Source organism: Sylvia atricapilla, chromosome 2, assembly GCF_009819655.1.
Source record: "Sylvia atricapilla isolate bSylAtr1 chromosome 2, bSylAtr1.pri, whole genome shotgun sequence".
In the NCBI taxonomy this organism is placed as follows: domain Eukaryota; kingdom Metazoa; phylum Chordata; class Aves; order Passeriformes; family Sylviidae; genus Sylvia; species Sylvia atricapilla.
This window is the reverse complement of record NC_089141.1, coordinates 89,150,738-89,176,655: the sequence shown is the minus strand read 5'-3', so window position 1 is coordinate 89,176,655 and position 25,918 is coordinate 89,150,738. Positions and strand designations below refer to the sequence as shown.

The window sequence follows — 25,918 nt, the reverse complement described above, 5'->3', positions numbered from 1 at the left end:
GGATTCTTTCAAACATATCACTGAATAAGCCAAAGTCTCCTTTCCTCAAGTCCAGAGTTGGGATCCTGTTCCATCCTCTCCAGATTCTGAGCCCCTCCATATCGTTAGGGGCAAGGCTGCCCCTGACCTTCACATCCCTGAACAATCTTTCCTTGTTTGTAACTATGAAGTCCAGCAGAGCTCCTCTCTTTGTCAGCTCCTTGTTCTGGCAGAGAAACTGCAATCCTCTTAGACCTCCCAACCTGTCCCTGGAAATCATGGCTAAAGGCTCATTCTTTCCCAGGACTGTGAAAGAATGTTGACCTAGTTCAAGACATGGCATGCTGTTCGTGTGGTATTTGCTTTTCCTCTAGAGAAAAAGAGTTACTGAAGCATTTTTTTCTTACACTTGTGTAGTATAAATAAATATTTTTGGATGCAGGAAGCTAACCTTTCTCTAACCCTTGAGAGTTGGTGTCCATACTTGCTAAAGTTTGCTGGAGTAATCAGAAAGGCAAACAAGCTGATGGAGGAGCTTTATTCATTGATCTGTTTGCATTCTTGCCTAGCTCTGCATTTTAACTAATTATATATTTTGGATCAGCAGATTTATACAGTTCACACTTCATTATCGAACGAGCAGAGAATAGTCTGCTTGTGATCTGAAGTACTGCAAATCTTCGTGCAAAATCCGGGTTATTCCTGGATGGATCTTAAAGCTTTAAAAAGCAGTGAAAGTTAATCAGCAAAGACTTCTGCTAAAAACTTAAATAGTCCTTTGCTTGTAAATTGGCCTGAAAGAGAGGATGGCAGATAGTGGGTTTGCATCTTCTGTATTGGATCTGCTCTGACTGACATACTGAGGAGCAATGAGCACTTGAGTGCTTTCACAGAGTTGCAGAATCACAGAATGGATTACTAGGTTGGAAGAGGTCTTCAAGATCATTGAGTCCAACCCATGCCCTAACATCCTAACTAAGGCATGGCACTGAGTGCCACATCCAGTCTTTTTTTAAACACATCCAGGGATGGTGACTCCACCACCTCCTTGGGGCAGACCATTCCAGTATCACTCTTTCTGTAAAAAACTTTTTCCTAATATCCAACCTGTATTTCCCTTGGCACACCTTAAGACTATGTCCTCTCATTCTGTCAGTTCCTGCCCAGAGAAAGAGGCCAACACCCACCTGACTAGAGCCACCTTTCAAGAAGCTGTAGAGAGTGATAAGGTCATCCCTGAGTCTCCTTTTCCCCAGGCTAAACACTCCCAGCTCCCCCAGTGGTTCCTCACAGGGTTTGTGTTCCCAGCGCCTCACCAGCCTCATTGTCCCCTCTGGACACACTCAAGTGTCTCATTGTCCTTCCCAAACTGAGGGCCCAGAGCTGGACACAGCACTCGAGGTGTGGCCTCACCAGTGCCCAGGACAGGGGGAGAATGACCTCCCTGCTCCTGCTGGACACACCATTCCTGATACAGGCCAGGATGCCATTGGCCCTCTTGGCCACCAAGGCACACTGCTGGCTCCTGTTCAGCTGCTGTCACCAGAACCCCCAGGTCCCTTTCTGCCTGGGCACTGTCCAGCCACACCATCCCCAGCCTGTAACATTGCAGGGGGTTATTGTGGTCAAAGAGCAGGACTCAGCACTTGGACTTATTAAACCTCATCTTACTGGACTCTGCCCATCGATCCAACCATTCCAGGTCCCTTTTCATGGCCCTCCTACTTTCCAGCAGATTGACACACCCTCCCAGCTCTTCATGCTTTTGAAGGCACAGATCAGAACTAGATAACTGGCAGAAAGTTGAAAAAGTAGTTTCTTCTTCTTGGTGGATTTTTTTTGGTTTGTTTGTTTTGTTGTTTTGTTTTTTGGTTTTTTTTTTTGTTTTGTTTTTGGTTTTGTTCTGTTTTTGTTTTGTTGGGGTTTTTTTTTTGTTTGTTTTTTGTTTTTGTTTTTTGTTTTGTTTTGGTTTTTTGTTTTTTTGCAAATGTAAGTAATTCCAACACTGCTTTGGGATAGACATTGGATCACAGAGGACTCAAGTTGTCAAATCCTCCCAAAACAAATATGGTGTAGTCCTGAAACTGACTGAGGTATGCACCCTTCAGCCTTCAAAGTGGCTGTTTGCCAAGGTCAGAAGCACACATTTTCCAACTGGCCAAGGATATTTTCTTGTGTTCTTCCTTTATATCAGTTTGTGGGAACTGTTACAAGCAAAATATGAAATATGAGCACTGAATGCATCTTTTGCAATAGCATAAATGGAAAATAAGGCAAAACCAAACAATGTAAATTGCTTTCTCTTTATGCCCTAATTTCTTCATTATTCTTTGTTTTACTTCTGGGGTTTGGAGTGTGTGTTATAAGTGGAATACTCAAACTATTATCTATTTTACTTTGTTCTCACCATGGACATTGTGGAAATTCTTTAAAAAGGAAGTCCCTTGAAAAGAAAGTATCTTGAAAACAACCTGCAAAATAATCTCAGTTCTTAGGTAAGAAACTGTGTCAGAAAAAAGAGTGTCTGGACCATTCTCAGAGCAGTACTATTTGATGTCAGGTGTGGTTAAATGACATCAAGTGGTTAAATGCCAGAGGTGATGTCTTTTTAGAGAAAAATAGATGATAGTCACATAGCTTAGTGATGGAGTGAGGATGGAAAATGTAACCCTGAGGAGAGCCATTCTGGAAGGAAAGCCAACACAGGGGGTGTGAGCCCTTTACCCAAGTGACTGCATTCCTTCAGCTCCACAGAGCTGTAAGCCTCTGCATGGGGACATGGGACATAGTGCCTTCCACTTCTCCAAACCAATCACTTTTTGGGCTGTTTTTCTCTTTACAGGAACCCAGGCCTCTGTATAACAAAAGATGCCAGTATTATTCGAGTGGAATAGGATTCCTATATGATGCCTACCAGACTGAGGTAAACAAACTCACCTCATCGTGTTCATTTTTGCTGTGCTGGGGAGGAATGAGGGGAGTATTTGAGAGTGTGTCTGTGTGCGTAGGTCATGGGTAGATAGACACCCCACTGTTTTTCTCCCACAGGTGATTCCCTGCTTTTCTCAGCCTCTGATGGTTGCAAATCACTACAATCAGTGAGGTTTTGAGTCATCATCAGTGCTTGTTTCCAGTACATTACTTTGGGGCTGGAATGATTCCTAGTCCATCTATGTTGTAGAATAACTGTCTAGGATATGTTTGTCACATTGGCGTCTTCTTCTAGGAAGGCTTTTGTAGATTCCAAGTGGTGTAGGAAATATCTAATGCATTTGTATCACCCAGAAGACTCCAAATCTCTGTATTTATCCAGCACATAGCAAGTCAGTGGTAGGAATGCAGCATTTTTATTATCTCAGTGATAATGGTCAGAAAAATGCCTGTATCTAAATGGCTAGTTTTCTGAGAAGTTCAGCTTTAGTTTCTTTTCCTATTTTATTATTATGGCATATTGGTGGGAGTGAATAAAAAAGCAAAATAGACAACAGCTAAACAGTGGCATAACTTTCAAGAAACTAGTTGTTCTTCATCACCATTCCTGCCATGACTAAGAAAAGGTAAATGGGGCATGTTAACAATCATATTTCTAGAAAGCTCAGCCAAGTTTAGCAGCTCCTTAAATCTTGCTGCTAGGGCATCCTATTGTTGATCCAGAAAATGTATGGCAAAAATATTTCACTGATCTCCTCATGTAAAGACTGACCCAGACAAACTTCTGAAGTGTGACAACACTTTTTCCTGTAAGATTTACTCCTTCCTCTCCTAAAGTGTGTGTGCACACTCAGACACAGACATGGCCTGAGAAATGCTTCTGACTCCTGTAATAAGCATGTGGTTGGCTTCACACTGACCACAGCTCCTTGCAGGTGACCCCAGCCTCAGGCCAGACAGTTTCCCACAGCTCTGCTGATTCTGGGAATGTCTAAACTTGGGCCACCCAGAACTCCTTCTCTATTCTGGAAAACAACCAAACCACATATCTTATAAAAGTGTAGGTAGTTTCTAATAACATTCTTGTCTGGTTGTTAACTGATTTAGAGTTAGGGTATGCTAATTCAGAGTTAAGGATCATGGCATTTATACCTGGCTTTTGCTTTTCCAAAGGTAGCCAAGTAGTGAGCAGGGCACATGCTCTGCATGTCAGGCAAACACTTAACTAGCAAAGCAGATTGTTTACTGACTGCAAGTTTCCTTTTGATTGACATCTCTCCCCTCTAAGTGGTCTCCAGCTCATTTGGTGTGCCTGTTTCAGTTCTTTTTGCTCAAAGCAGAAAGAGTTTTATTTTCTTGCAATTGCCATGAGAGGGGAACATATCTTCAATTGGTGCTGAGGTGATAATCAATCACAAACATCCAGGACAACAAAAAGCTGTGTGTCTGGTGACTGAAATGAAATAATAGATCTTGATATGCAGAACACCCACAAATGGCCTCTTTTCACCACCCTTGCTCACACCACACACTGATTTGTTTGTTTTGGTTCATTCACTGTTCTCCTAAAAAGGAGTGTCTTGTTCTATGCATGTTTTAAAAATGCAGTAATAAAAATAGATAACTAGTGGAACTTCTTTGGCCAGGAATATGTGTCTTGTAGTGTAGAAGCAGCTAAAAAATGCTTAAGATAATGCTGATCTCCCTATTTTGTACTTCTAGCCTTCTCAATTAAAATGGGCAGACTGACCGTATTACTGCTTGGAGAGGGAAAAACTACTTTTATTTCCTGTCAGAAGTGGTCCCCAAAGCATGCATCAGAACAAACCACTTTTTAGTGGCCCATTCCATTTGATAAAGCCCTCCTCTCACAATCATGCACGTGCAACCAGAAAAGGGTATTTGGACTCTGTGGGTCTCAGGCCACTTTCACTCCACACAGGAAGTCAAAAACGAAGTCTGAAGATCCACTGAATGCAAAAGCATAGCGCATCCCACAAAATGGCTGAGGTAGCGCACTGTGCTCCAGGATTGGTTTTCAGCCTACTTTGACAAGTGGGTGGGATGGTTCAGTCACTGCCTTGGTTAAGCTGATGCAGTTAGTGACAGCACATGCTCCTCTTCTGCAGTAAACTGCAGCTCAGGCTGACAGCTGCAGCTGAGTGTGACTGCAGGCCAACAAAGCCCTTAGGTTACACTCAGTAAGTTCTGACACAATACAGCAATGGTGTTGAAACAAGGTCCTGTCTCAGAGTGAGATGTCCTTATGACAGGTGGGTTGTGTCTGTATCAAACTGTGAGCTCCATTTCCAGATTGCAGCCTGGACTGAGTCTGTCCTTTTATAACCTACCATTTTGGGGTAGAAGAGCTGATTTGTGTGAGACACTAACCACAAGTACAGCCTTGTCCTGAGCAGCGAAGCAATACCAAGGAAACATTTTAATCTCCTTCTAACGTTTGTTTTGTCACCCATCTTCCACTGCTTGATCAAATCCTGCTAGGGACAAGTGTGGCAAGTTGCAGACCAGTCATGAGATGAATTTCCTTTGTTGCTGAGTGAGTGAGTGTGTGTGTGTTTAAGGCTTTCATTTTTGCTGGGAGCAAGCACATGAGGAGTACAGACTCATCAATGGTGATAGTTTTCCTACTAAAAGGATACACAGATCCAGGACTTAGGAAGTGAGAAACATCTGGTTTAGCATCTCTTGTGGACACTATTCCATAGAATAACACATTGGTGGCCAGAGCTGTCTGATAAACTTGTCAAAAGCAGGCATGTATTCCTAAGCATGCTCCTTCTGCTTTTTCATTATGAGGAATTTTCCATTCAGTAATACATTTTAATTGCATTTTGTGAACAAAATAGTTCCCAGTGGTTACAGAGATTTTTTTTTTCTATCAAATAAAAGCTATAGGAAGAATGTATTTTCTGACTGCTAGCATTTAAAACCTGACAGCTCTCCAGGATTTCAAAGTCAATAAGCTAAAACTCTCAGGGGAAAAAAAAAAAAAAAAAAAGCCTTACATATAAAGTATTTCAATTGGTCTGTAGTGCCAGATAGAAGTGATTAATACTTACCACACTTAAGCAGTCATTAAAATGATTTTGTGTCTGGATGGAAAGTGGTTTGCATGTGCCTGCCTTTATTGTTCTAACATCTGTCCATCCCTGCAATTCCTCCTCACATAAATAAACCTTTTCAGTTTTGTATTCGAGAGCCTGCAATAAATGGCACTTATTTGCTGGAGTGCTTGGATCTTTTCTGAATTATTCTGCTTGTGGATTTGAAGATTGTTCCTGCTGTTGTTCATAATTACTTCCTTGTTCAGAAGGGTTTCACTGAAAGGGAAGATAAATTGGCTCCCTTGCCATTTCCCCAGTGTACCAGACTGATTCTCTCATCCACTTCAGTGTTTGCTGTAGTGGATCTCTCCAGACCCACGGTCAGTTCATCACAGCTGTAGAGTCTTGTGGCTGCACACTCTGGGTCTCAGCAGAATAGCACCAGGCAGTGCAGCAAAGTGCTTGAAAACTCTGGCAGCTCTGGCTGCAGGCTGGTGCTGGGAGCTCTGGGCTCCATAGTGCAAATGCCCTCAGACTCAGGGGCTGTCATCCTGGTTAAAACCCCTGTGAGCTCAGGGATGCCCTTCTGGCTTCCAGTTATGAATTTTGGAATCTCAGGATCTTTCTGCACAACAGGTAATAGAACCTGACAATGTTGTAGTAGCTGGGTTTTTTTGTGATCAATACAGTAGGATGATTCACCTAAAACTGAAATATAAAAATAAGTTTCTGCTTTTTTGGCAGGTGACATGTCATACCTTAAACAGCAAGTGCCAGCTGAAAGTGAAGAGTAACACATGCTATTGCTGTGATCTGTACAACTGTGAGAAGTAAGTACCTGTGTGCATTCTGAGAAATTCTTGGTTGATTGTCCTTACTCATAGATGGTAGGGCCTGAAGAAGTAACACAAGCAGCTTGTATGCTGAGAAATCCAGTTCCTCAGCAACTGAAGTCCTGATACCAACATGAAGTAGGTCAGGAGCTGTTCATTAGTGTTGGTATTATTTCAGTTTCTTTTTCTTTAAATATGTCCATAAGCTTTTTGCTGTGTGATCAAAACTGACCGCTCAGTTACATCCCTGTTCAGATATACTGTTGGTCTGGCAGTGCACTTTTCCTGTTAGATTTACTGAATCTTCTGCTTGGCTCACCCTTTGCACATCTCACTGTCATTGAATCACAGAGTGGTTTGGGTTGGAAGGGCCCATAAAGACCATCTAGTTCCAACCCCTCTGCCATGGGCAGGGACACCTTACACTGGACCAGGCTGCTCAGAGCCTCATACAATCTGCCCTTGAACACTTCCACTAGTGGGACATCCACAACTTCTCTGGGCAATCTGCTCCAGTGTCTCACCACTCTCACAGTGAGGAATTTCTTCCTAATATCTAAGTCTTCCCCGTTTTTGTTTAAAACCTTTCTCCTTGTCTGACCTCTACCTGCCCTTGTATATCATCTTACCATGTACTCGCATGCAACCTCTGGAACACTCTACAGTTCAGCCACAGTCACTTTTCCTTCTTTCCTTCCTGTGTATTTCTCATCCTCCTTCCTTCCTACATCTATTTTATTTTGGTTTTGCCTCCACTTCACATAACCCCAGTTCTCTGTAAGACTTGGCTAGTGTGATACCAGACATAAACATTTTAGGCATAGGGCAACAAGGCATGAACAATCAAGCTTCTACAGAAAGCTTCTGCATGAAAAAAGTATCTCTTAGCCAGATGGTATCTCAGCTAGAGAAGTAAAATGACATTTGGGACATTTGGGACTAGAGGGAAGTGATTTATGCATGGATATTTCTTATGTAGATGTGTTGTGGTTTGAAAACAAACCAAGTAAGAGGCTCTAAGTCAGAAATAAAATTTAATGAGAAGAAAAGGAAAATAAAATAGAATAAAATAAAATAAAATAAATACAAAAAGAAAAACCAGTGACAGAGTCAGAATACAACCTGATCAGGGTGATGGAAACAGTCCAGACGAGGTGGTCTTCCTGAAACAGAAATCTTGTAGAAAGGTCTGGTAGCTCCAGTCCTCTGGGAATCCAGTGGGTGAGGGCTGCTTCTACTGTCCCAAATCCCAGCTTATATCCAGGTGAGAATGCTTGGCTCTTCCCCATGGGCGGAGCATCTCACAATGGGATGATGAGTCATGGAAGAGGGCTTTGATGGCCCATTAAAGAGAGAGATAACTCCCAGAGGGAGTTATCTCTAAGTTATGCAGAAGGCATTGATGGGCCATTAACTGAAGATGGTGATAGAATACATCCTAAACTACAACCCAGGACAAGATGGGAGACACAAAGTGAATGAAGGTCTATGAAATGGATTAAAATCCTATGTAGTCTTTTGCTTATGTAAGAGGTGTTATATCTTTACATGATTGAGGTATACAAAACAAGTGGGAAAGGTAGAGAATGTTCAACTTTGGTATCTTTTCTATGACAGACAGATGATTGAACATCATATTTGCAATGCAGTATGTATCTAGTGAAAATGCTTTCTTCATGGTACACAGCTAATGCCTGTATGTTAACACTGAACCAAACAGCCCAACTCAACACAGAAAGGAACAGGGGTGTTAAAGGGGTGAAAGTATTTGGAGTTGTCAAAAAAAAATGACTGAAACTGTTGCTTAAAGTGTACAGTAAGCACAAGAATATTTCAGGCATATTTCCCTTTCAGATGGAGATCCTCAGTGCCATTTTTCTAAGACATTGAGTTTGTTTGAAACACTTGGGTCTGATCCCTGCTGTGACGTTATTCAATGATATAATTAAATGTGTGTGTTTTGCTATTGTCAACATTCTGTGGTGGATAGCAAGACCTTATGGCAGTGGCATGGTCAAATTCAGGATAAATAAGCAATCACACTGCTCTGGAGACTTGGCAATTCCAGTTCACAGGATGGCCAGAAAGAAGTAGGAGCAGGCACAGGCCCACAAAGCAATTTGTTGTCAGCCATGGAATAGACGGATATGAAGGCAGGATTGTAAATCCGATTTCCTCAGCCTCATGGCAGCTGAAGCTGTAGGTTTATTGGGTTAAGATGGCCTCATGGCAGGGCCCAGGTGAAGTCAAGAGTAATGGTTCTTCAGTGCCAGAGCCATGACCTGAAGCCATTGATTGGATATTTCCAGAAGTTACTGTGCCTGGCTTGGTTCTTCCCAGAAATGTGAACTGCTCTGCAGAGCTTTCCCTTACAACCACCTCCACTGCTGCCCCATGCACTGAGGATGGAGGAACGAAGAGTGAACACAAACTGCTCACTTCTGGTTTCCACCATAATTCGATGGCAATTTCCTAACAGTGGAAAAACAGGCTTTGCATTTAAAAAAAATCTTTCCAACTCAAATAGCTGCCCTAGGAGCTCATTAGTGGGCTCAAATTAAGGCAGGTACTGGAAAAAACTGCAGGAACTTGTGGTTTCAAATTTTGCAGTAGGATATTTCTGGCTTTTGGCAAGACAATGAGGTGTAACTTCACCACATGCCTGATTTTCAATAACCGATGTGGTGTAGAAATATGAACAAAGATTTCTGGATAGTACAATCTAGAGTGTAAAGGCATCTTTATACTGTACTGTGTTGCATTAATTTGGAACCACAGACACCATAAACAAATGTAGCCAGCTGGCAATATCTCCCTTCCTGTGGTTGAATTAATGCTTAAACAACTTGCCTTCCCCTGTTTCTGAGATGCCAGCAGATTTCTAGGTGAGCTAGGGAAAAAAAGCAAAGCTAAGCAAGCTTTATCTGGTAGCTAAATGACAAGGGCACCATCCATACACCAAGATTATGTCTCTGTTTAGAGACACTGAACAAAAGGTAAAGGGTCCTTGCTGGTAACCACCAGCAATCAGCCAGACTAGGATTGGTATTGGATTACATTTGATGCTGGCCTTAGCAGAGCCAGGTTTTCAGCAGGGTTCTCCAGTTCTTCTGAGCAGTTTTTGGTGGGAGCATGGATGTAGTACTTTGCCAAAAAGGAAAGCAAGCAGGAAAGAGTCAGATCCTGTAGTGCTCTGTATTATGTGCAAAACCATTCCTGCCTCAGTGACATTGTCTGCATTCTCTTTCAGTTCAGACCAGTCCTCCAGCTACTATGAATTTCTGGGCGTGAGCAGCTGTCAGGATGTGCTTCACCTGTACAGACTGTTGTGGTCCTCCACAGTGCTCAACATCATCGGCTTGTTTCTGGGGATTATCACTGCAGCCATTCTTGGGGCATTTAAAGACATGGTAAGGCTCTCAGTCCTTTGCCTTATGTGAGGGCTTTCTGCTTGTTGGCATTATCAAAGTAGTTAAAACCAAGTAAGTATAAATGTACAAAGGAGATGCTCTAAATGTGTTTCCTGGGTGTTGTGGGAGTCTGGAGTGTTATGAGCCATTGCAGAAGGTGAGTGTAACCCAGGTTTTGTTAATAGCTCCTTTGGGGCAGATTAGAAGGAAACAACACTGAATGATCGGTGGTTGTAAATAAAGAGTGTAGGGTTTATTATGGAACAATTTGGTTGCAAAGGAACACAAGTATGGAGCCGTTTTGGTGGTTAATATCTGTAGTAATACAACAACACAAAAACATTGCAATACAAAAGTGTAGTAATGTCACCCAAGGACGCAAACAAGGGAAAAAGAGAGAGAGAGAAAGTTCAAGAGTGTGAGGATCTCACCGTGATGGAGGGTCACACTTGCGGCTGCTGTTAGGAGCATGAAAGGACTAGTCAGGCCAGCAGGAGGTCAAGCAGGAAAGCTTCTACTTTATTTTTCTGACTCCACATATATACAAATTTACAGACAGGCCAAGATTGGCTACACAGGTAGCCACTTCTTTGACCTCATTGGTGAACATCACCATCAATTATCTTTCTCCTCCCAGAGGAGAAGAATGTAAACATGAGATTATTTTCTAAAAACATACATAGTTTACTTGTAGCTGCGTGAGAACAAAATGCAAACAGTGAAAAGCAGGCAAACTTGAGGCAACATCTCACCACTTAGGAGACTTGGTTGCTGTGCAATCTTGGTTAAAGTAGTGGTTGCTGACCACATCTGTCTGATGGTGGAGGAAATCCTGAAGATGTGATGGAAAGAAATCCCCAGGACACAACATCTATTGGGTCTATATTCATTCTGTTCAGGTGGGAATGCTCAGGTACCTCCCACTAGGCAGGGAGCTTGATATAATAATGTGAATCATGGGAGCTTCAGGAGTTCTTGACACCTTCTAAAACAACACAGCTGCCCGTCCTAGCAGCAGTTGAGTAAGTTAAGTCCCATCAGCAGAGATAAACATTCTGAGGCCACAGGCAAATGTCCTGAATTCCCTAATACTTCCCTGGGGGAAGCCCCACAGCTCAGTGGTCTGTGGGAGTGGTCTGAGGGAGCACAACTTAGCAGGACAAAGGGCACAATGCTCTCCACAGGATCCCTCTTATCTCACCCACAACCCATCATTCACCTTGTGCCTTATCAGATTAGGGGTAGCCACTACACACCCAAAAGTTCACCTCTTCCCTCTCAACCCAGCACCCTGGGGTCTAACAAATGGGCTATTTTGAGTGATTGTCCCTTAACTATTCAGCCTCTTTCATGGTGAAAACCTTTAGGTGAAGCTGTTGCCCGCTGTTCACAACTAAGTGGGTCAAAATACATGAAAGGAAGAAAAAACCACAACAGTGTGAACAAATGCTGGCAATTCCCTTAGTGGCATATTTTTCCCCCTTCTATTTCATCACTGAATGTGTGGGCCAGCAGGGAGTCTGAGGATGCTAGTTTATAGCTAACATGTAAAAGTCAAGTCCTACATGTGACTGTTCAGCCTTGTGCAGTTCTTTTTCCTAAGAATGGGGATGAATTCTGAAGTACCAGTCAAGTTTTTATTGAAACAGTTGTGTGCTCGGGACACTTCAACATCCTCTTTTGTTTCATGAAGGAATGCCACCTTCTAACTACTCCCTGTGCCACACCACCGTGTTGTGCTGCTGTGCACCACAGCCTTCAGAAGAGACCATGTGGTAGGAGGGATTCTCCAATGAAGTGCCTCATATGGCTGGACTTAGTGACACGTTAAAGGGTGAAGTTGCTGTTCTGGCATTATCACTGTCAGTGGCCGTGTTTGCTAAAGCAATATCTGAAGACCAAGCAAGAGGCTCATGATTTACTAGGCTCTCATGAGAGCCGTAGAACTAAGTGGGCAGAGGCATGGAGATGGAGGTGAAATGCAGGAACCAAAGGGAGGTGTGATAGCAGCACGGGTCATCTTAGATCCATGATGTGTCTGGTCACTGTTGCAGAGGAGAAAACTGAATAGAAAGACAGGTAAAATGAAAAAAAGAGAGAGAAAGAGCTGGGAAGAGAAGGCAAAAGGGTTAGCTGAGATTTACATCAGGACAGGAGGGGGAGCAGAATGGCAGGAACGGGCTGGAAGGAAAGAGACCAAGGAAACATCAAGCAGAAGAGGAAAAGGGGCATGGGACTGAAATAAAAAGAGCAAAAAAACCCCATTAAAATGTGTGAGAAAACTATTTACTTTGCTTTAAGATTTCACCTTCTTACATAAATGCTCACTGGCATTTTTCAGGGAAAACTGCAAAGCCCCCTGAAATGCCTCACAGCATTGCTTTGGGATTGACTTCCAGAAAACACAAGGCCAGGCTGACTAGTCAAACAAAAACATCATGTTTATCTGTGGGGAATGCTGGCAGCCAACCCATGTTACAAAGGGGAGAGTTTGCAAAACAGTGCCCTTTCCTTTAAACCCATCATATTTCCTGGACAGAAAAAAAAGTGTTATTTTGGTTGGTTTAGTTTTTCTTTCTTGTGACAAATTCCCTGCAGACCCTGGCACGCTCCCTGTGGTTTTGCTGCCTGCCTGAGGGCTGTGCTGGCTCAGTGGGAAATATTTCATTCTCTCCTGACCCCCAGGGTGTCAGCTCAGTGGCTGCTGTGTCACCCATGGGACTGCCCTCTGTGATCTGCAGGGTGCCAGGGCAGCTGCCGTGGTTACAACAGGAACCTTCCTTTTATGATCTACAGCGTGCTTGGATATAAGGGCATGAAGGCAGTTACCTCAAAGTCACCTCTAGCAAGAAGCAGATTAAGATATTACATCAATAGATGTAGCCAAAATACCCAAAATGATAACACACTAAGATTATTTCTTACAGAAGTTGTAAGTAAAGAACTACATGGAAAATTTCACTAGCTGATGCTGAGTTTATCTAGAAACTCCCTTCCCTGGCCTGGTATTCATTCGATGACTTCTGGATGTTTTTCTGACACACCTTGCCAAGGAATCTGCCTGCTCTGAGTTTAGGGCTGCATTAATCTGAACTACTGATAGTCCTGAGGGCAGGATTGGGGGCGGGGAGGGGGGCGAGAAGGGGATGCCTTTTTATTTTTTTTTAAATTAGTCTCCTTCTTGCAGTCCTTAAAGGAATCTGAACAGATTAAATAGCATTGCTTTATCCCCTCTCTTCTTCCTTCACCCTGCTTTAAAAAGAAAAGCAAACATAACCCCTAATTACTGAGCTACTTGCCATGGGTTTATGTCTCAGCACTCATGCAACTAAGGGTGCAGTCTGACTGGAAAGTAGCTGGAGGGCAGACATAGATGCTCTGGCAGGTCTGAGGCCAGTGAGCTGACACTGCTAGCATTCCCTGGCTAGTTCATTACTCCTTATCTCTTTGACTTGGGTGTTGGTGCAGTTTAGAATGTCTCAACCTCACCTAAATGTATTTTAGGTGAGTAATTTAAAACCGAGCAATTACTGGAATACTTGATTAAAGCATCCAAGGAGCTTCAGTAACTGAAAATTGTTGCTGGTCCTGGCTAAGACCAGATAGCATGATAATAAGGTGCTTGGATTAGCAGATGTGGCGTGGATGACTCCCCGGATTTGTTCTTCTAGGATTGCTGAGATGTTCATCCTTGGCAATTAGAGAGCATTGTTCTGTGGGTAAATGGAATATGAGAGGACTGAGAGAGGTTCCCAAGAGAAGCAGCTAAAGGGGGTCAAATATCAGCACCCAAAGAAACCCACACCAGAAAGTTGGTGACAAATGCATTTCACATCTGTGAAATATTCACAGATATTTCACATCTGTGGGTAAAGCAAGTGTTTCTTGACTCATTTATGTCAGAGGGATCTGGTTTTATCCCTCCTCTGAGAGAGGAAGGGCTCACTCTGGGGCTGTGGCACTGGTCCCAAACCTTTGGGTCTGAAACAAGCAGGTCACCTGCTCCTCCCTACTCCTGAGGCAGTGTCTTTTCATCTCTCCCCATCATATCCACCCAGCAGGGCAGGTACGTAGGTGGGTACTTTGCAGATGAGAGTGTTTTGAGGAAGGTGCCTTGAAGATGAGAGACTTGCCTTCTCTCATGAAATAAGTTCTCTGCCTTTGATCCCAGCCTTTCTCCATGCTAGCTCCTGAAATGCCAAATTTCTCCAGGAAACTAAGGCCTAGATTTTTCAGTAACCTTGTGTGGTACCTCAGTGACGTAGACGATGTTTTCCATGTACAAACACAATAAATACACCTCTTTCTCAATTACAGTTTCCAGAGGATGCAGTGGTTTATATCTCTCACTGATAAATTTGAAAGGAAATGAAAAAAAAAACCCAAAAAAACCCAAAAAAACCCCACCAAACAAACAAAACCAACCAATAACCACCCCAAACAAAGAAACAAACACACCAAAAAAACCACACCAAAACCAACAACAACAAAACCCGAAAAAACAAAACCAAACCAAAACCCCCTCCAAAACCCCAAGAAACCACCCCTCCTGGTTGTTGCTTTCAGCATTTAATTGGCAATTACCATATTTTATTATTTCAGTAAAAAGAAAATTCCACGCTCTCATGTGGAGGAATCATCTGCTAACAAAAACAAAGGAAATAAAAGAAACCACTCGATTTGTTTCATTAAAATATTTCACAAAGCTCTGTTGCTCTTCTGTCCTTCACAAATTGTTATATAGAACAGGGTTTTAAGGTTTAACACAAACCCTCTTTTGCATTTAGCTTTTGTTCTTTTTACCTGACACTGGTATAATGTGGATTATTACTTCTTCCTGCAACCTTAATTTTGCATTGTAATTAGAAGACATGCCAATAAAGCCATGAGAGAAGGATTTTCTGCAGTAGGAATGAGGTAAGCACACTGAGAGTGATGCTGGAGAGCCAGCAGCAAACTCCATTTTCCAAGTGAGAGTGATCTGTCAAAGAGGAGCAACTGGTCTGGAAAGGGAGATCAAGGTAAAGCTGTGTAGGAAAGCAGAGAAAAAAAGACTTGAGGGCATCAGGTAGTTGCTATTGACAGGAGTCTGCAGCAAATGGTGAAGGACCTGGTGCTTGGTGCTGGAGGAATAAGAAGAGGCAGCCAAAGCTGTGTGCTGTGCTCTTCAGGGTGTCTCTGACCTGGAGTCCTGCCAGTGCTTCTGTGACTGTTGCTAGGGAAGCACCAGCAGCCTTTTTCCAAGGGAAGAAGATTAAAATAGCTGTGTATTTTTACTCAGAAAACTCATTCCGGATACACCCTCCTCTCATTCTGTCTGCTCCTTGGTTTTTTTGTACTATTGGTATTGTGTTGGAAAATAGAAAGTTGTTGTCTTGTTGCTTGTATTAGGAGCAGTTCCTGCTCCAGCCTCCTCTACATTGTATTGATATATTGTTGTCTTCTGTGCTCAACAGGTACCTCTGTCCCAAATTGCTTTCAGTGCTGCACCTCCTCCTCAGATCCTCTACAATCCTGCCCAGCAGATCCTGACATACGCTGGGTTCTGTCCTTCCACGGCAACAATTTCTACATATCCATCCTACCCTTTACCTCTTCAGGTACAGTACAAAACCACACCCTTCTCCCATCATCAGGAAAACATAGGCTGCTACTCAGTACAAATTTTGCAGCGGTAGGTCTTAGCTGGATCCCAGCTCCCAGGCTTGTCTGTGGGATGACTTAGTCTGTGCCTAGTTTTCTGGTCTGTTCTCAGACCTCAGGCTTTCTCTGGTTGTCCTTTGGACTCTTACCTGCTGATGAGATAAGACTAGCTAGCCAAGAGTAGAGAGAGAAGGGATAGCAACACATGAAATTAAGTTGAAAAGATTAATGTAAGTAGTCATGAGGATCCATTGTGACTGTTCAGTCCTGTGTCCCCTGAGAAGCAGAAATATGTTGCATTTATCCCAAATTCTTATCTGCACTCCAAAATAAACACAATTATTTCCCTAGATTTCTACTTTTTCAAATAACTGTGTTCATTTATCTTCCTTCCCCTTCATAACCTTCAAAGGCATACACCACCAGTTGTCCCCAAGTCAGGTGAGGTTAGTAAGAAACACTGGGATCCACAGGGATGGTCAGTAAGAAACAATGGGAAAACTTTATTCCTGGGAAAAAGAATAAAAGCAAGCCACCTCTCTGTATGTATGAACTCATTATGTTGCAGTTTGGGGAAAAGTAATTTCTGCATCAGCATATGAATTTAAAAAATCATAGTTAACTTATTCAAAGGTACAAATCATGAATGATGGAAGCAGGAATGATAAGGAACATTCAGAAGCTTGTCAATGCTTCCATTGCTTGAGAGCTGTGGGCTGAATCCATTGGTCTGAGGTCCTCATGTTCCATCTAAGTGCTTCAAGCTGCTGAATTCAGACCTCCACAAGCCCTGCTCAGATGGCTGTAGTCCTTAATCCCAGTCTGGGATTCATCTGACTGAACACAGGGGCTGTTGGCATGTAGGGATCTTGTACTGCCTGATAATGAGATCAAGTAGCCACCTGTCCCCTGCTGCTACTCTTAGAGGGTCCAGGTTCAGGTCCCACTGTCCCCAGGTCATGTCTGTGTGGACATCTGGGATCCCATTTTGGGATCCATGGCATCCCAAAAGGGCTGGACACTTAGATATGGGAAACTGAATTGAGTTTTAGCTTTCCACAGAGTAGAACACCTTTCCTGAGCGGGTCTACCCTTTAGAGTCACCAGTGGATTATCTCAGGCTAAAGGTATATGAATTCATCCCTGGTCCTCTGCTGAATCCAGTATCTCACTGAACAAATGTTTGCCAGAGAGGCAAAGTCTATAAAATAAATCAGGCAAATGGGAAAAAGAAAAGGTGATAGCAGGAATGCATCTTGAAAGGATATAACCAGCATTTCTTTTGTTTACTGTGACATGTGCAAACAAAATATTACATCCCTTACTGGTACACAGTTCAGCCACAACTAGTCTTGGTAACAGCCTTGCCAGCTGGGCAGATAATGGTCCTGGTTAGTTGGGCAGGGACTGGTGGTGATGACAGCAATTATGGGTTGTGCCAGTTATTCTTGCTAGAGAAGAACTCACTGCAGAAACAATTCCAGGCAAACAGATGGAAGCAGTCGTTGCAGTTTGAGAGGGCAGGGAAGCAACAACTCCCAAGTAAATAAAACCCCAAGCCAACCCAAACCCACGAACTAGGTTTGGAGCTGATGTATCTAGCAGGTCTGGCAGTATACCTGCACTGCCTCAGACAGTTAAAGGGCATAAATGAGCCTTCCTGTTGGGATGTCCCCATTCTCACTCACTAAGTCACTGTGTGGTACAAATGCAGGATAACATTCTCCTCTCCAGGAGGGTTTGACCCAGGGCAGCAGCCCCTGCTCACATGGAGCCGCAGGGAGGAAGCAAACACCTTGGCATAGGGTCTGCCAACCCTGGACAGCTCTGAGATGCTATTGTCCAAGGGCCAGCCCTGGCACTGGCCTTCTAGATTGTGGCTATTAATTTTTTTAGCAGCAGGGAACATCATTTGCCCAGATTTTTCATTTCCCTTGAAAAAGATCCATGATTACTTTATCTTGTTTTCAAATTCCAGGCACTTTAAGTTCACTTAAAGTCTGAACCTGAGGGGAGCTGAGCCCAAGTCTGGCTGAGCCCAGTTGAAGCCCATAGACTGGCATGTGCTGGCATATGAGAAAAGGAATAAAATCCTCACCATCTTGAAATCAGTGACAAAACTTGGTTTAAAGTAGTAGGATTTTATCCTCTATATTATTCCCTACATGCATTCTTTTGTTTTAATGAACTCTGCTTGTTCCTGAAGATGGGCTACTTCCCAAGCTCTGTTTATTTTTTGTGCCTTTTTCAGCTAAAGCTCCATCATAACTCACTGCCAAAGAGGGAGCTATGCCTACCTGTGAAATATTCTCTTAAGAGGAATATGCATTTGGCAAATGCATTTATGCAAGTATTATAACTGAGATTAATTACATCTGAGGTAATTCAAATTTCACAGTGATGCCTGGAAACAGCAGCTACTTGTAACACAATCAGTCAGTCAGGTGCTGTGCCTCACCCAGGAAGCCAAGCATCTTTTCCTGCAGAAATTCCTGTTCTGCTCTATTGCTTAGCTGTCTGCACAATGTCTATTAAAAATGACTTGGGTTGCAGGTGGAACCTGTCTTGTTTCACCAGACACCTTGCTACACTTAAGCAGGTGCTTCAAAACTAAAGCTAATGTGCTGCAATGCATGAGAAATTTAATCATGGGGCTTATTATGTAACACATAACTGCAAACAACACAAAACTGCAATGGGGTTGTAATCCTTTACTGAAGAAGTTATTTTTCTTTGTCTGATACAGCCTGCCAGCAATTTTCCAGGAACATCATCTACTGACATTTCTTTATCAGAAGAAACCCAGCCTCCATCTCACTCCAGCTCCAGCTATGGTCTTCCCCCAAATGCTCCAGCTCTCTATACACCAACTTACTGCTTGCCTGGAGAAAAGCCTCCACCATATGCACCATAGAACAAAGAATTTATTTTAGTAGCTGGTAGGCTTTTATTTTGTTTTAAAGAAATCTCTGGAAACTGTGCTGTGCAGGCATTAGACTTCCCAAAGGAACCCAGCACAGAGTGTGTTACTGCCACTTTGCTTTTACCCACATCTCCCTGTGAGCAGGGCAGAGCCCTGGAACTGTAAGGGCAGACACATCATCACTCAGTTTGCCTGCAGTCAGGTGTAGTAGAACTTTCTGGCTACTGTAAGCATGATATTTCCCTCTCAGTCCACTGCAGAATAGATTTTCTTCAAGAGGAAAAATGAAGAAAAACACTCCGGATTTGTGTTCTGCTTTCATAAACCAGTATCAAGGGGTTTTAGCCTGTGCTGTCTCAGTGGGTAGCTGGGAGCTCTCAGTCAATCATTTTGGGTAGAAAGGGTTTGTTTGCTTGTAGTATTTAATAACTCTTCTGGTGAAAGTGTTGTACCAATAAAGTGTGGCAATTATTTTACAATAAAGTTCACTGTGTATATTTATACTATACCTAAAGCTGTGTATATTTGGAAGGAAAGGAAAACAAAAGAACAGAGGAATATCTACCCTACCAAGTAGTTTCCCTTTTCAAGTTTCGGATAGAAAGGCTAATTCTATTGGGACTGTTTTAGCTGAACTTTGTGCCAGTCTAGTCTGCATAGTAAACTGTCACATTAATGCACTAAAAATACCATTTCCAGACGTGTATTTTAGGCTACACTTTAGTGTTCAAATTAATTCCTTTCTAGTCAAAAGAGCACCACAACCCAAACCATTTTAGGTTAAATGCTTCTTATTTAAGTTAATCCAAGACCTAATGCAGGTGTTTTACAATGACTGAAACAGACTGAATGAAGGGGCCTAATTACTTTTAAAATTTATTTATTTTCTCTGAAGGCTAAGCAACAATACCTTTGGCAGTTCCATTGGCAGGAAAAAAGCCATGTCGCTGTTGTCTGCACTTTGCCTCCTCACTGTGCATCACATTAGCTGGGATTCCTTTTGGCACACACTTGCCATATTTTGGGACAGGGCTACTTACAACCAGCATGAAAACCAATCTAAATGCTGCTCCCTTCACTGCATTTTGCTCCTGCAGGAAGGGTGTTGGTGCTGCTTACTCCAAAGATCTAACAGTCTAGACAGCAGTGAAGCTCTAGAAATTTCCTGAAATCCCAAAGAGTAAAACAGGCAACAGAAGGTATTTCTCATTAACATTTTAAGCAGCTGCTCTATATTATGAAGATATCGGAAAAAAACCCTACATAAACAAAACCAGCTTACTTGACAGTTTCCTTTGAAAGGAAGTGACACCATCAGACCTGCTTAAAATAGAAAAAAGAGTGATCATCCTTCTGCATAATATTTTTCAACTCCCAAGAAATGTCTGTTAATCCGTGTGTTTTACCTCTATGTTTAAAAAGCAAATTCCGTACTGATACAGATAAGAAGAGACATTAATTTATATGGACCATAAAAGCCACCTTTTGTACAATTAAGGTTTTTCTGAGATGCAAACTTTTAGGCCAGTGAGCAGTGATGAGGTGCCTTGTGTGTATTGCTGACAAGGTGAGTTATACGAACGTGGCCAAGAGAAACAGAAGTCAGAGAAGAGACCATTGGTTTCATTTTAAACATTAATTTAATGTATCCCAAAAGCTTAGCTCTTGTGCAAATACATGCTGTGAAAAGCACAGTCACTCTGATTATGAAATAAGTGAAGCCACATATTTACTTCTTTTTACTTGCTATGAATATTACCAGGGGAACCACCTGGGTCCATTTTGAGGACTCAAAGTCCAGAACAGACTTGATCCCTTTGGGCTGAGCACCCAGACTAACTGAGCAAGGATGAAATCAATGTTTCTCTTGGGTTGAAGCAAGTGACTGAGAAGGAATAAAGTAATGCTTATGGCAACTACCTCTTCTTCCAGTACGGTATTGCAGTAGAGTATTAAAAATTCACCTTTGCACAAACCCTCTTCCCGCCCCCTCCCCGTCTCTTCTGTCATTCTTCAGACTGAGAAATTCTGAGTTTCTCTTCTAAACAACATTTTGAATCAGGATGCATTGTGGTCTGTGCAAAACATCTTCGCATACATGCACACATATGCAAAGCCCAGGAGCAATTTCTGCTCTGATTTAGAAAATTAAATGCTCTTGTACACATTACATTTAGTATGGAACTGCAGAGTACTATAATGTACCACAGGATTCACATTTCCAGGACCCAAAATAATTCTGGCCTCATAAATAGTGTCATTTACATTGACACAAAGGTCAGACATGTTTGTGATTCATTTATGCCACATGGTAGTTTTTTTGTGAACTACCACAGCGATCTTACAAAAATACCAGACATGAAACTATTTTGCTAGCATGTTTCATTTGAAAAGAACAAAGTAAAACAGGGCTTGTTTCATCTTCTTGGTTTAAAAATAGGTGTCTTCCGAGTCTGTATTTTTTTTTTCCAGTGGAGTTACTCCAAGTTTAATAGATGGGAGATTTTTGTGGTTGAACCCCATCCAGCAGCCCAGCCCCAGGCAGCCACTCACTCTCTCCCTCCCTCACTGGGACAGGGGAGAGAATCAGAGGGGTAAAAGTGAGAAAACTGGTGGGCTGGGATAGAGACAGTGCAATAGGTAAAGCAAATTCTGCACAGCAGAACAGGGAATTTATCCACCACATCCTGTGGCCAGGCAGGTGTTCAGACATCTCCAGGAAAGCTGGGCGATGTCACATGAAACAGTGACTTGGGAAGACAGAGACCATCACTTTGAGTGTCCCTCCCCTTTCCCTTTTGTCCCCCAGCTTTATGTGCTGATCATGAGGCCATATGGTGTGGGATATGTCTCTGGTCATTGGGATCAGCTGTCCCAGCTGTGTCCCCTCCCAAATCTTTGTGCACCCCCAGCCCCATCACTGGTGGGTGGGGTGAGAAACAGAAAAGGTCTGGGCACTGTGCAAGCCCTGCTCAGCAAAGCCCAAAACATTCCAGAGTTATCAACATTGTTTCCAGCGCAAACCTAAACTACAGCCCCATACTGGCTACTGTGAAGAACGTTAACAAAAACAAGCACAGAGCTGTATTTCATTTAAGGACTAAAATAACCATGAAAAACATACAGAAAATAAAACACTGCAGTGTGGACATTCTATTAAACAGAATATCTTCAGGATTTCGATCTCTTACTGAAGATACTATTTCTCTTGGGTTGAAGCAAGTGACTAATTTTTCTTGGATAGTCCATCAAATCACAGATTGATCTAGAGTCATCAGCTGCGACATAAAGCACTTTCAGGAACAAGGTGGTTTCCCTTGCTCAGCTAAAAAAGAACAAAAACACAGAACTACTCCTGGGTCTTCCTATGCATGCAGAGGCTGCAAGTAAGTTATTACCGTTTAGCGGGAGATTTCCTTTGGAACTTGTGTCTGGTCAGACCTGACAGCAGGTCCTTCTCCAAGTATAAATGAGTAGGTTGGTTGAAATTGATGAAGTTTTGTTCTTTTCTGCCCTACTGCATTACTGCTGATTGATTTGCTCATGATAAGATGCCATGTCTAATGGCTAATAGAGTACCTTCTTCTTCTTTGCTAAATAAAGCAGAGATCCTTGCCAGAAAATGCGCTTGGAATAGTCTTCCTCTTCTTTTCTCTTTTCCTTTGGGACAGTTGTATCTTCACAGTTTGGTCACAGATATTGCTACACATGAGGATTATTAGACTAATGTGTCATCTCCTTATCTGCTTAGGGAAAACGTAACATGACTGGCCAAGAATAATTTATAATAGACCTTGTAAAATTAGACCTTTTTCATGCTAATCCTCTGAGGGATGGTGTAAATATAGCCACCCAGTACTTGGAATTTGCACTACAGCATATTGCAAGATAACTCAGTTTATTAATTTGATGCAAGACAAGGACCAAATAAAACAAGATTTAAGTGACTCCAGACAGGCTAGGGAAAGCCTGTCCCAACTTCAGAGGATAGCTGAAAAGCTGAACACACTTTATGGCTCTAAAACCCTTCCTGAATAAATCCCCAAGGATATTCTCACCTCATGCAGTTCAGCCTGGCTAACTCTCACAGCTCAAGCCTCTCTGCTCCCACTAGGCTCACAGTGAATGAGGCAGCCTAAAAATGCAGCAGCAAAAATATATCATCACCAGATAATATTCTCCAATTCTCAACACCTCATCATTTGCTTCAGCAGCTATTGACACAGAAGCCGTATGGCTTTCAACTTATTGAGTCTTTTCTTCTAAATGTTTCCTGCTGACCCAACTTCATTTTCCATTTTCTCTTGACCAAGAGTTTCTCTAAAGGTCACAACTAAGACTTTTTTTCTGTAGTACCAGAAAGAGAAACTCTAGCAATAAGAATAGTAGTCACCATTTGCTCTGCAGCTGAGAAAATATGAAATACTGATGTAAGCATATAACCCCCCAATCTAAAAAAAAAAAAAATAAAAAAAATTGCCCCCCCCAACAACAGCGACAAAAAAAACCCCCTACCAACATCCCCTGCCCCCCCCTAGCAAATAAAAACCCCAGTCTTTCCCTCTCCCCCCACCCAGTGTAACCTCCACATCAGGCATAATCTGAGTAATTGTCTCCAAATAACAGAATACAGAATCATCTCAGTACAGGTAAATTAAAAACTTGTATGTAAATATTTTATTCTCTCATATTTTGCAAATCAGAAAGCAGTGTTTGGTAATAAAAAATAATACAGAATTATTATTTTTCTTCCAGTCCACACTCATATATTACCAGGTTTCCCACATTACAGATGAAACTGTCTTGTACAGTTTTAAGATAGTATTCACTTTCAGTATATTCTGTACTTCTGACTTATTTAATATTAGTCTTCTGAACTATTTACAAATATATTACAACCTTTAAACCTCAAAGCAAAGAGTATTTCAATAATCAATCTGACATAAGGATCAGTAGCTTCTACATAACTTCAGTGTTTAAGAGAAACTATACACGCAGTGCGGTAGATCTGAATAATTTATATCTTTTAAAAAAAGAAAAGCACTGAAAGTTTCTGAGTATAAAACTTTCGCATTGCAGTGGTACCTACTGACCCTCCTGGACTGGAGGGCAGGAATGTGAGGTGATGTCACTGTGTTTGTAGAGAGCCTCATCTAAGTCCAGTGCCATGTTGCTCAGCTTGAGGGTCATGCAGCCGTGGTAGGACGCGGTGACCGGAGTGGAAGTGACAGGAACGTCTGTTGGGAAGGGGAGATAAATATCTCTGACAGCTGCTTTTAAATAAATACCTGCCCTACCTAGGCTCAGATGGCTCTCACTTCAATGAATTCAAGCTCACCTCTTTCCATGCTAGGCTTTCTACCTCCCCCTGACCTCTTGCCAGAAGGCAAGAGCACAATCCCAGACGTGAGGAAAACACCATCTGTTCTGGTGCCCTTCTCCCAGGCAGAACCCTTCCCCAGCTGCTCTGTGTGTCTGCAAGGCCTCCAGACCTGATGAAACCATGAAACCTTGTGCTGCACAGCAGCAAGGCTTCCCTGCAGTGGCACAATGTGTTCACACAGTCCCATATTTCCCCTCCTCCATCCCCAAACCCTCTGCTTTGTTATTGGTGGAGATGTTAGACCTTCCCCTAGAACTCTTTCTCTTCAAAATAGCTTCCAACATATTATAAGAAGAATTTTATGACAGGAAAGCACTTCCCATATGTGGCCTCTACCACTTGCTGGACTAATCTTTACCACAATTCTGATGTGTATGAGCCCAATAACGTTGCTGGCCCTCATTAGAAAAGTGCTGAAATGCATCAGTTGAACTGGTCAGACTAATGAGACTAATTTTTACTGTGGAGATCCACAGTGATGCTCTTTTAATCAGTTTATCAGGGGCAGAAAACAGATGGCAAGGAAGAAGGCACTAAGTACAATCCAATAGACTAGAGGAAATTAGTCAGTCTAACCACTAACTTCTGTAATATCATATGCACACTGACAAAAACAAACAAAAAAGCTCCATACAGTAACGTAAGGACAAGAAAATCTACAGGAGCTCTGTCCTCTACCTTTCCCCAAAGGTCACTAGTTTATTTACAACCCAAAGCTGAGCCAATCAAACTAGTTGTGCAATGGAAAATAATGGAAGTCTCAAAGAATATTTAACTTCACAGTGATTCAGGTAGCTAAATAAATCACTTATCTTTACATCGAAGCAAGGACAACTTGAACAATAGGTTGTCCTGTTGACCCAAGATTATATGAAATTTAAAGTGTTCTGCCTGGAGATATGCAGGGCTGATGTGATCAGATACAGCTGAGTGGGAGAGAGAACATTTGTGGGAGATCTGTAAGCCACTAAGAAATACTATAAATCTCTTCAGCTTCCTGGAGGAGAAGTACCATTGCTCAGTACTTGCTTTAATTAATGATGTTATCTAGTTCCCATTCCTCCCCATTTACTTAATTTTATCTGCAAAGGCTGCTTAAAGGAATGCAGCACCTCTGTTGTAATACCTCAGATGAATGTAAACTAAATTTTGGGCCAGAAGGAGTTGAAGTTGTGACTTAACAGGTTGAAAACTCGTCAAAGGAGTCAATCAGATTGCTGTCACATGTGCCACAGGCCTGACTGAAAGACAGTGTGGGCTTTCAGATGGATTTGTAAAGGATTACAAAAAAAAAAAAAAAAGTTTTTTTTTTCTTTGTGTTGTAGTTGTAAATCATGTGAAATATTTCATTTTCTATTATGACTAGAAATGGATGTCTCTGAAATGTGGTCATGTAAAGATTTGGAAGCTAGCTTAAAGGTTCCATCACCTGGTGGAATGCATATTTTCTGAAAAATCACCTATACATCACATAAATGACATAATTTAGGATTTACCAGAACTGAAAAGTCTATGGAAAATGTAATACATGTCTACATGTTCCCTCTTACCTGTTGCAACTCCAAGTGGTGTTTCTTCCACATCTGCAACATTAGCTATGCATAGGATTAGACTTATTTGAATCCAGAATTCTTTCTTTATTTGTGGCAAATGGAATAAAGACGTGAAGTTTGACCACGATACTGTTTTTTCCACAGGGTATGGAAGCATGGAAAAACCAAAAACTACGGAAATGTTTTCAAAATCTGAAT

The 25,918-nt window shown here is 42.2% G+C and overlaps 2 protein-coding genes across 2 annotated transcripts in view; one reads left to right on the top strand and one right to left on the bottom strand.

Annotated features, from left to right (window-relative positions):
* Positions 1-19,267, top strand: part of TMEM255B (transmembrane protein 255B) — a 65,613-nt gene extending 46,346 nt beyond the window's left edge. The window contains exons 5-9 of the mRNA XM_066313748.1: positions 2,822-2,902; positions 6,720-6,805; positions 10,059-10,218; positions 15,675-15,818; positions 18,608-19,267. Of these exons, the coding sequence (XP_066169845.1) occupies positions 2,822-2,902; positions 6,720-6,805; positions 10,059-10,218; positions 15,675-15,818; positions 18,608-18,775 (639 nt within the window). The 3' untranslated portion in view covers positions 18,776-19,267. The remainder of the gene's footprint in view (positions 1-2,821; positions 2,903-6,719; positions 6,806-10,058; positions 10,219-15,674; positions 15,819-18,607) is intronic.
* A 4,153-nt stretch (positions 19,268-23,420) lies between these two features.
* Positions 23,421-25,918, bottom strand: part of GAS6 (growth arrest specific 6) — a 39,943-nt gene continuing 37,445 nt past the window's right edge. The window contains exon 15 of the mRNA XM_066313747.1: positions 23,421-24,021. Coding sequence (XP_066169844.1) covers positions 23,870-24,021 — 152 coding nt within the window. The 3' untranslated portion in view covers positions 23,421-23,869. The remainder of the gene's footprint in view (positions 24,022-25,918) is intronic.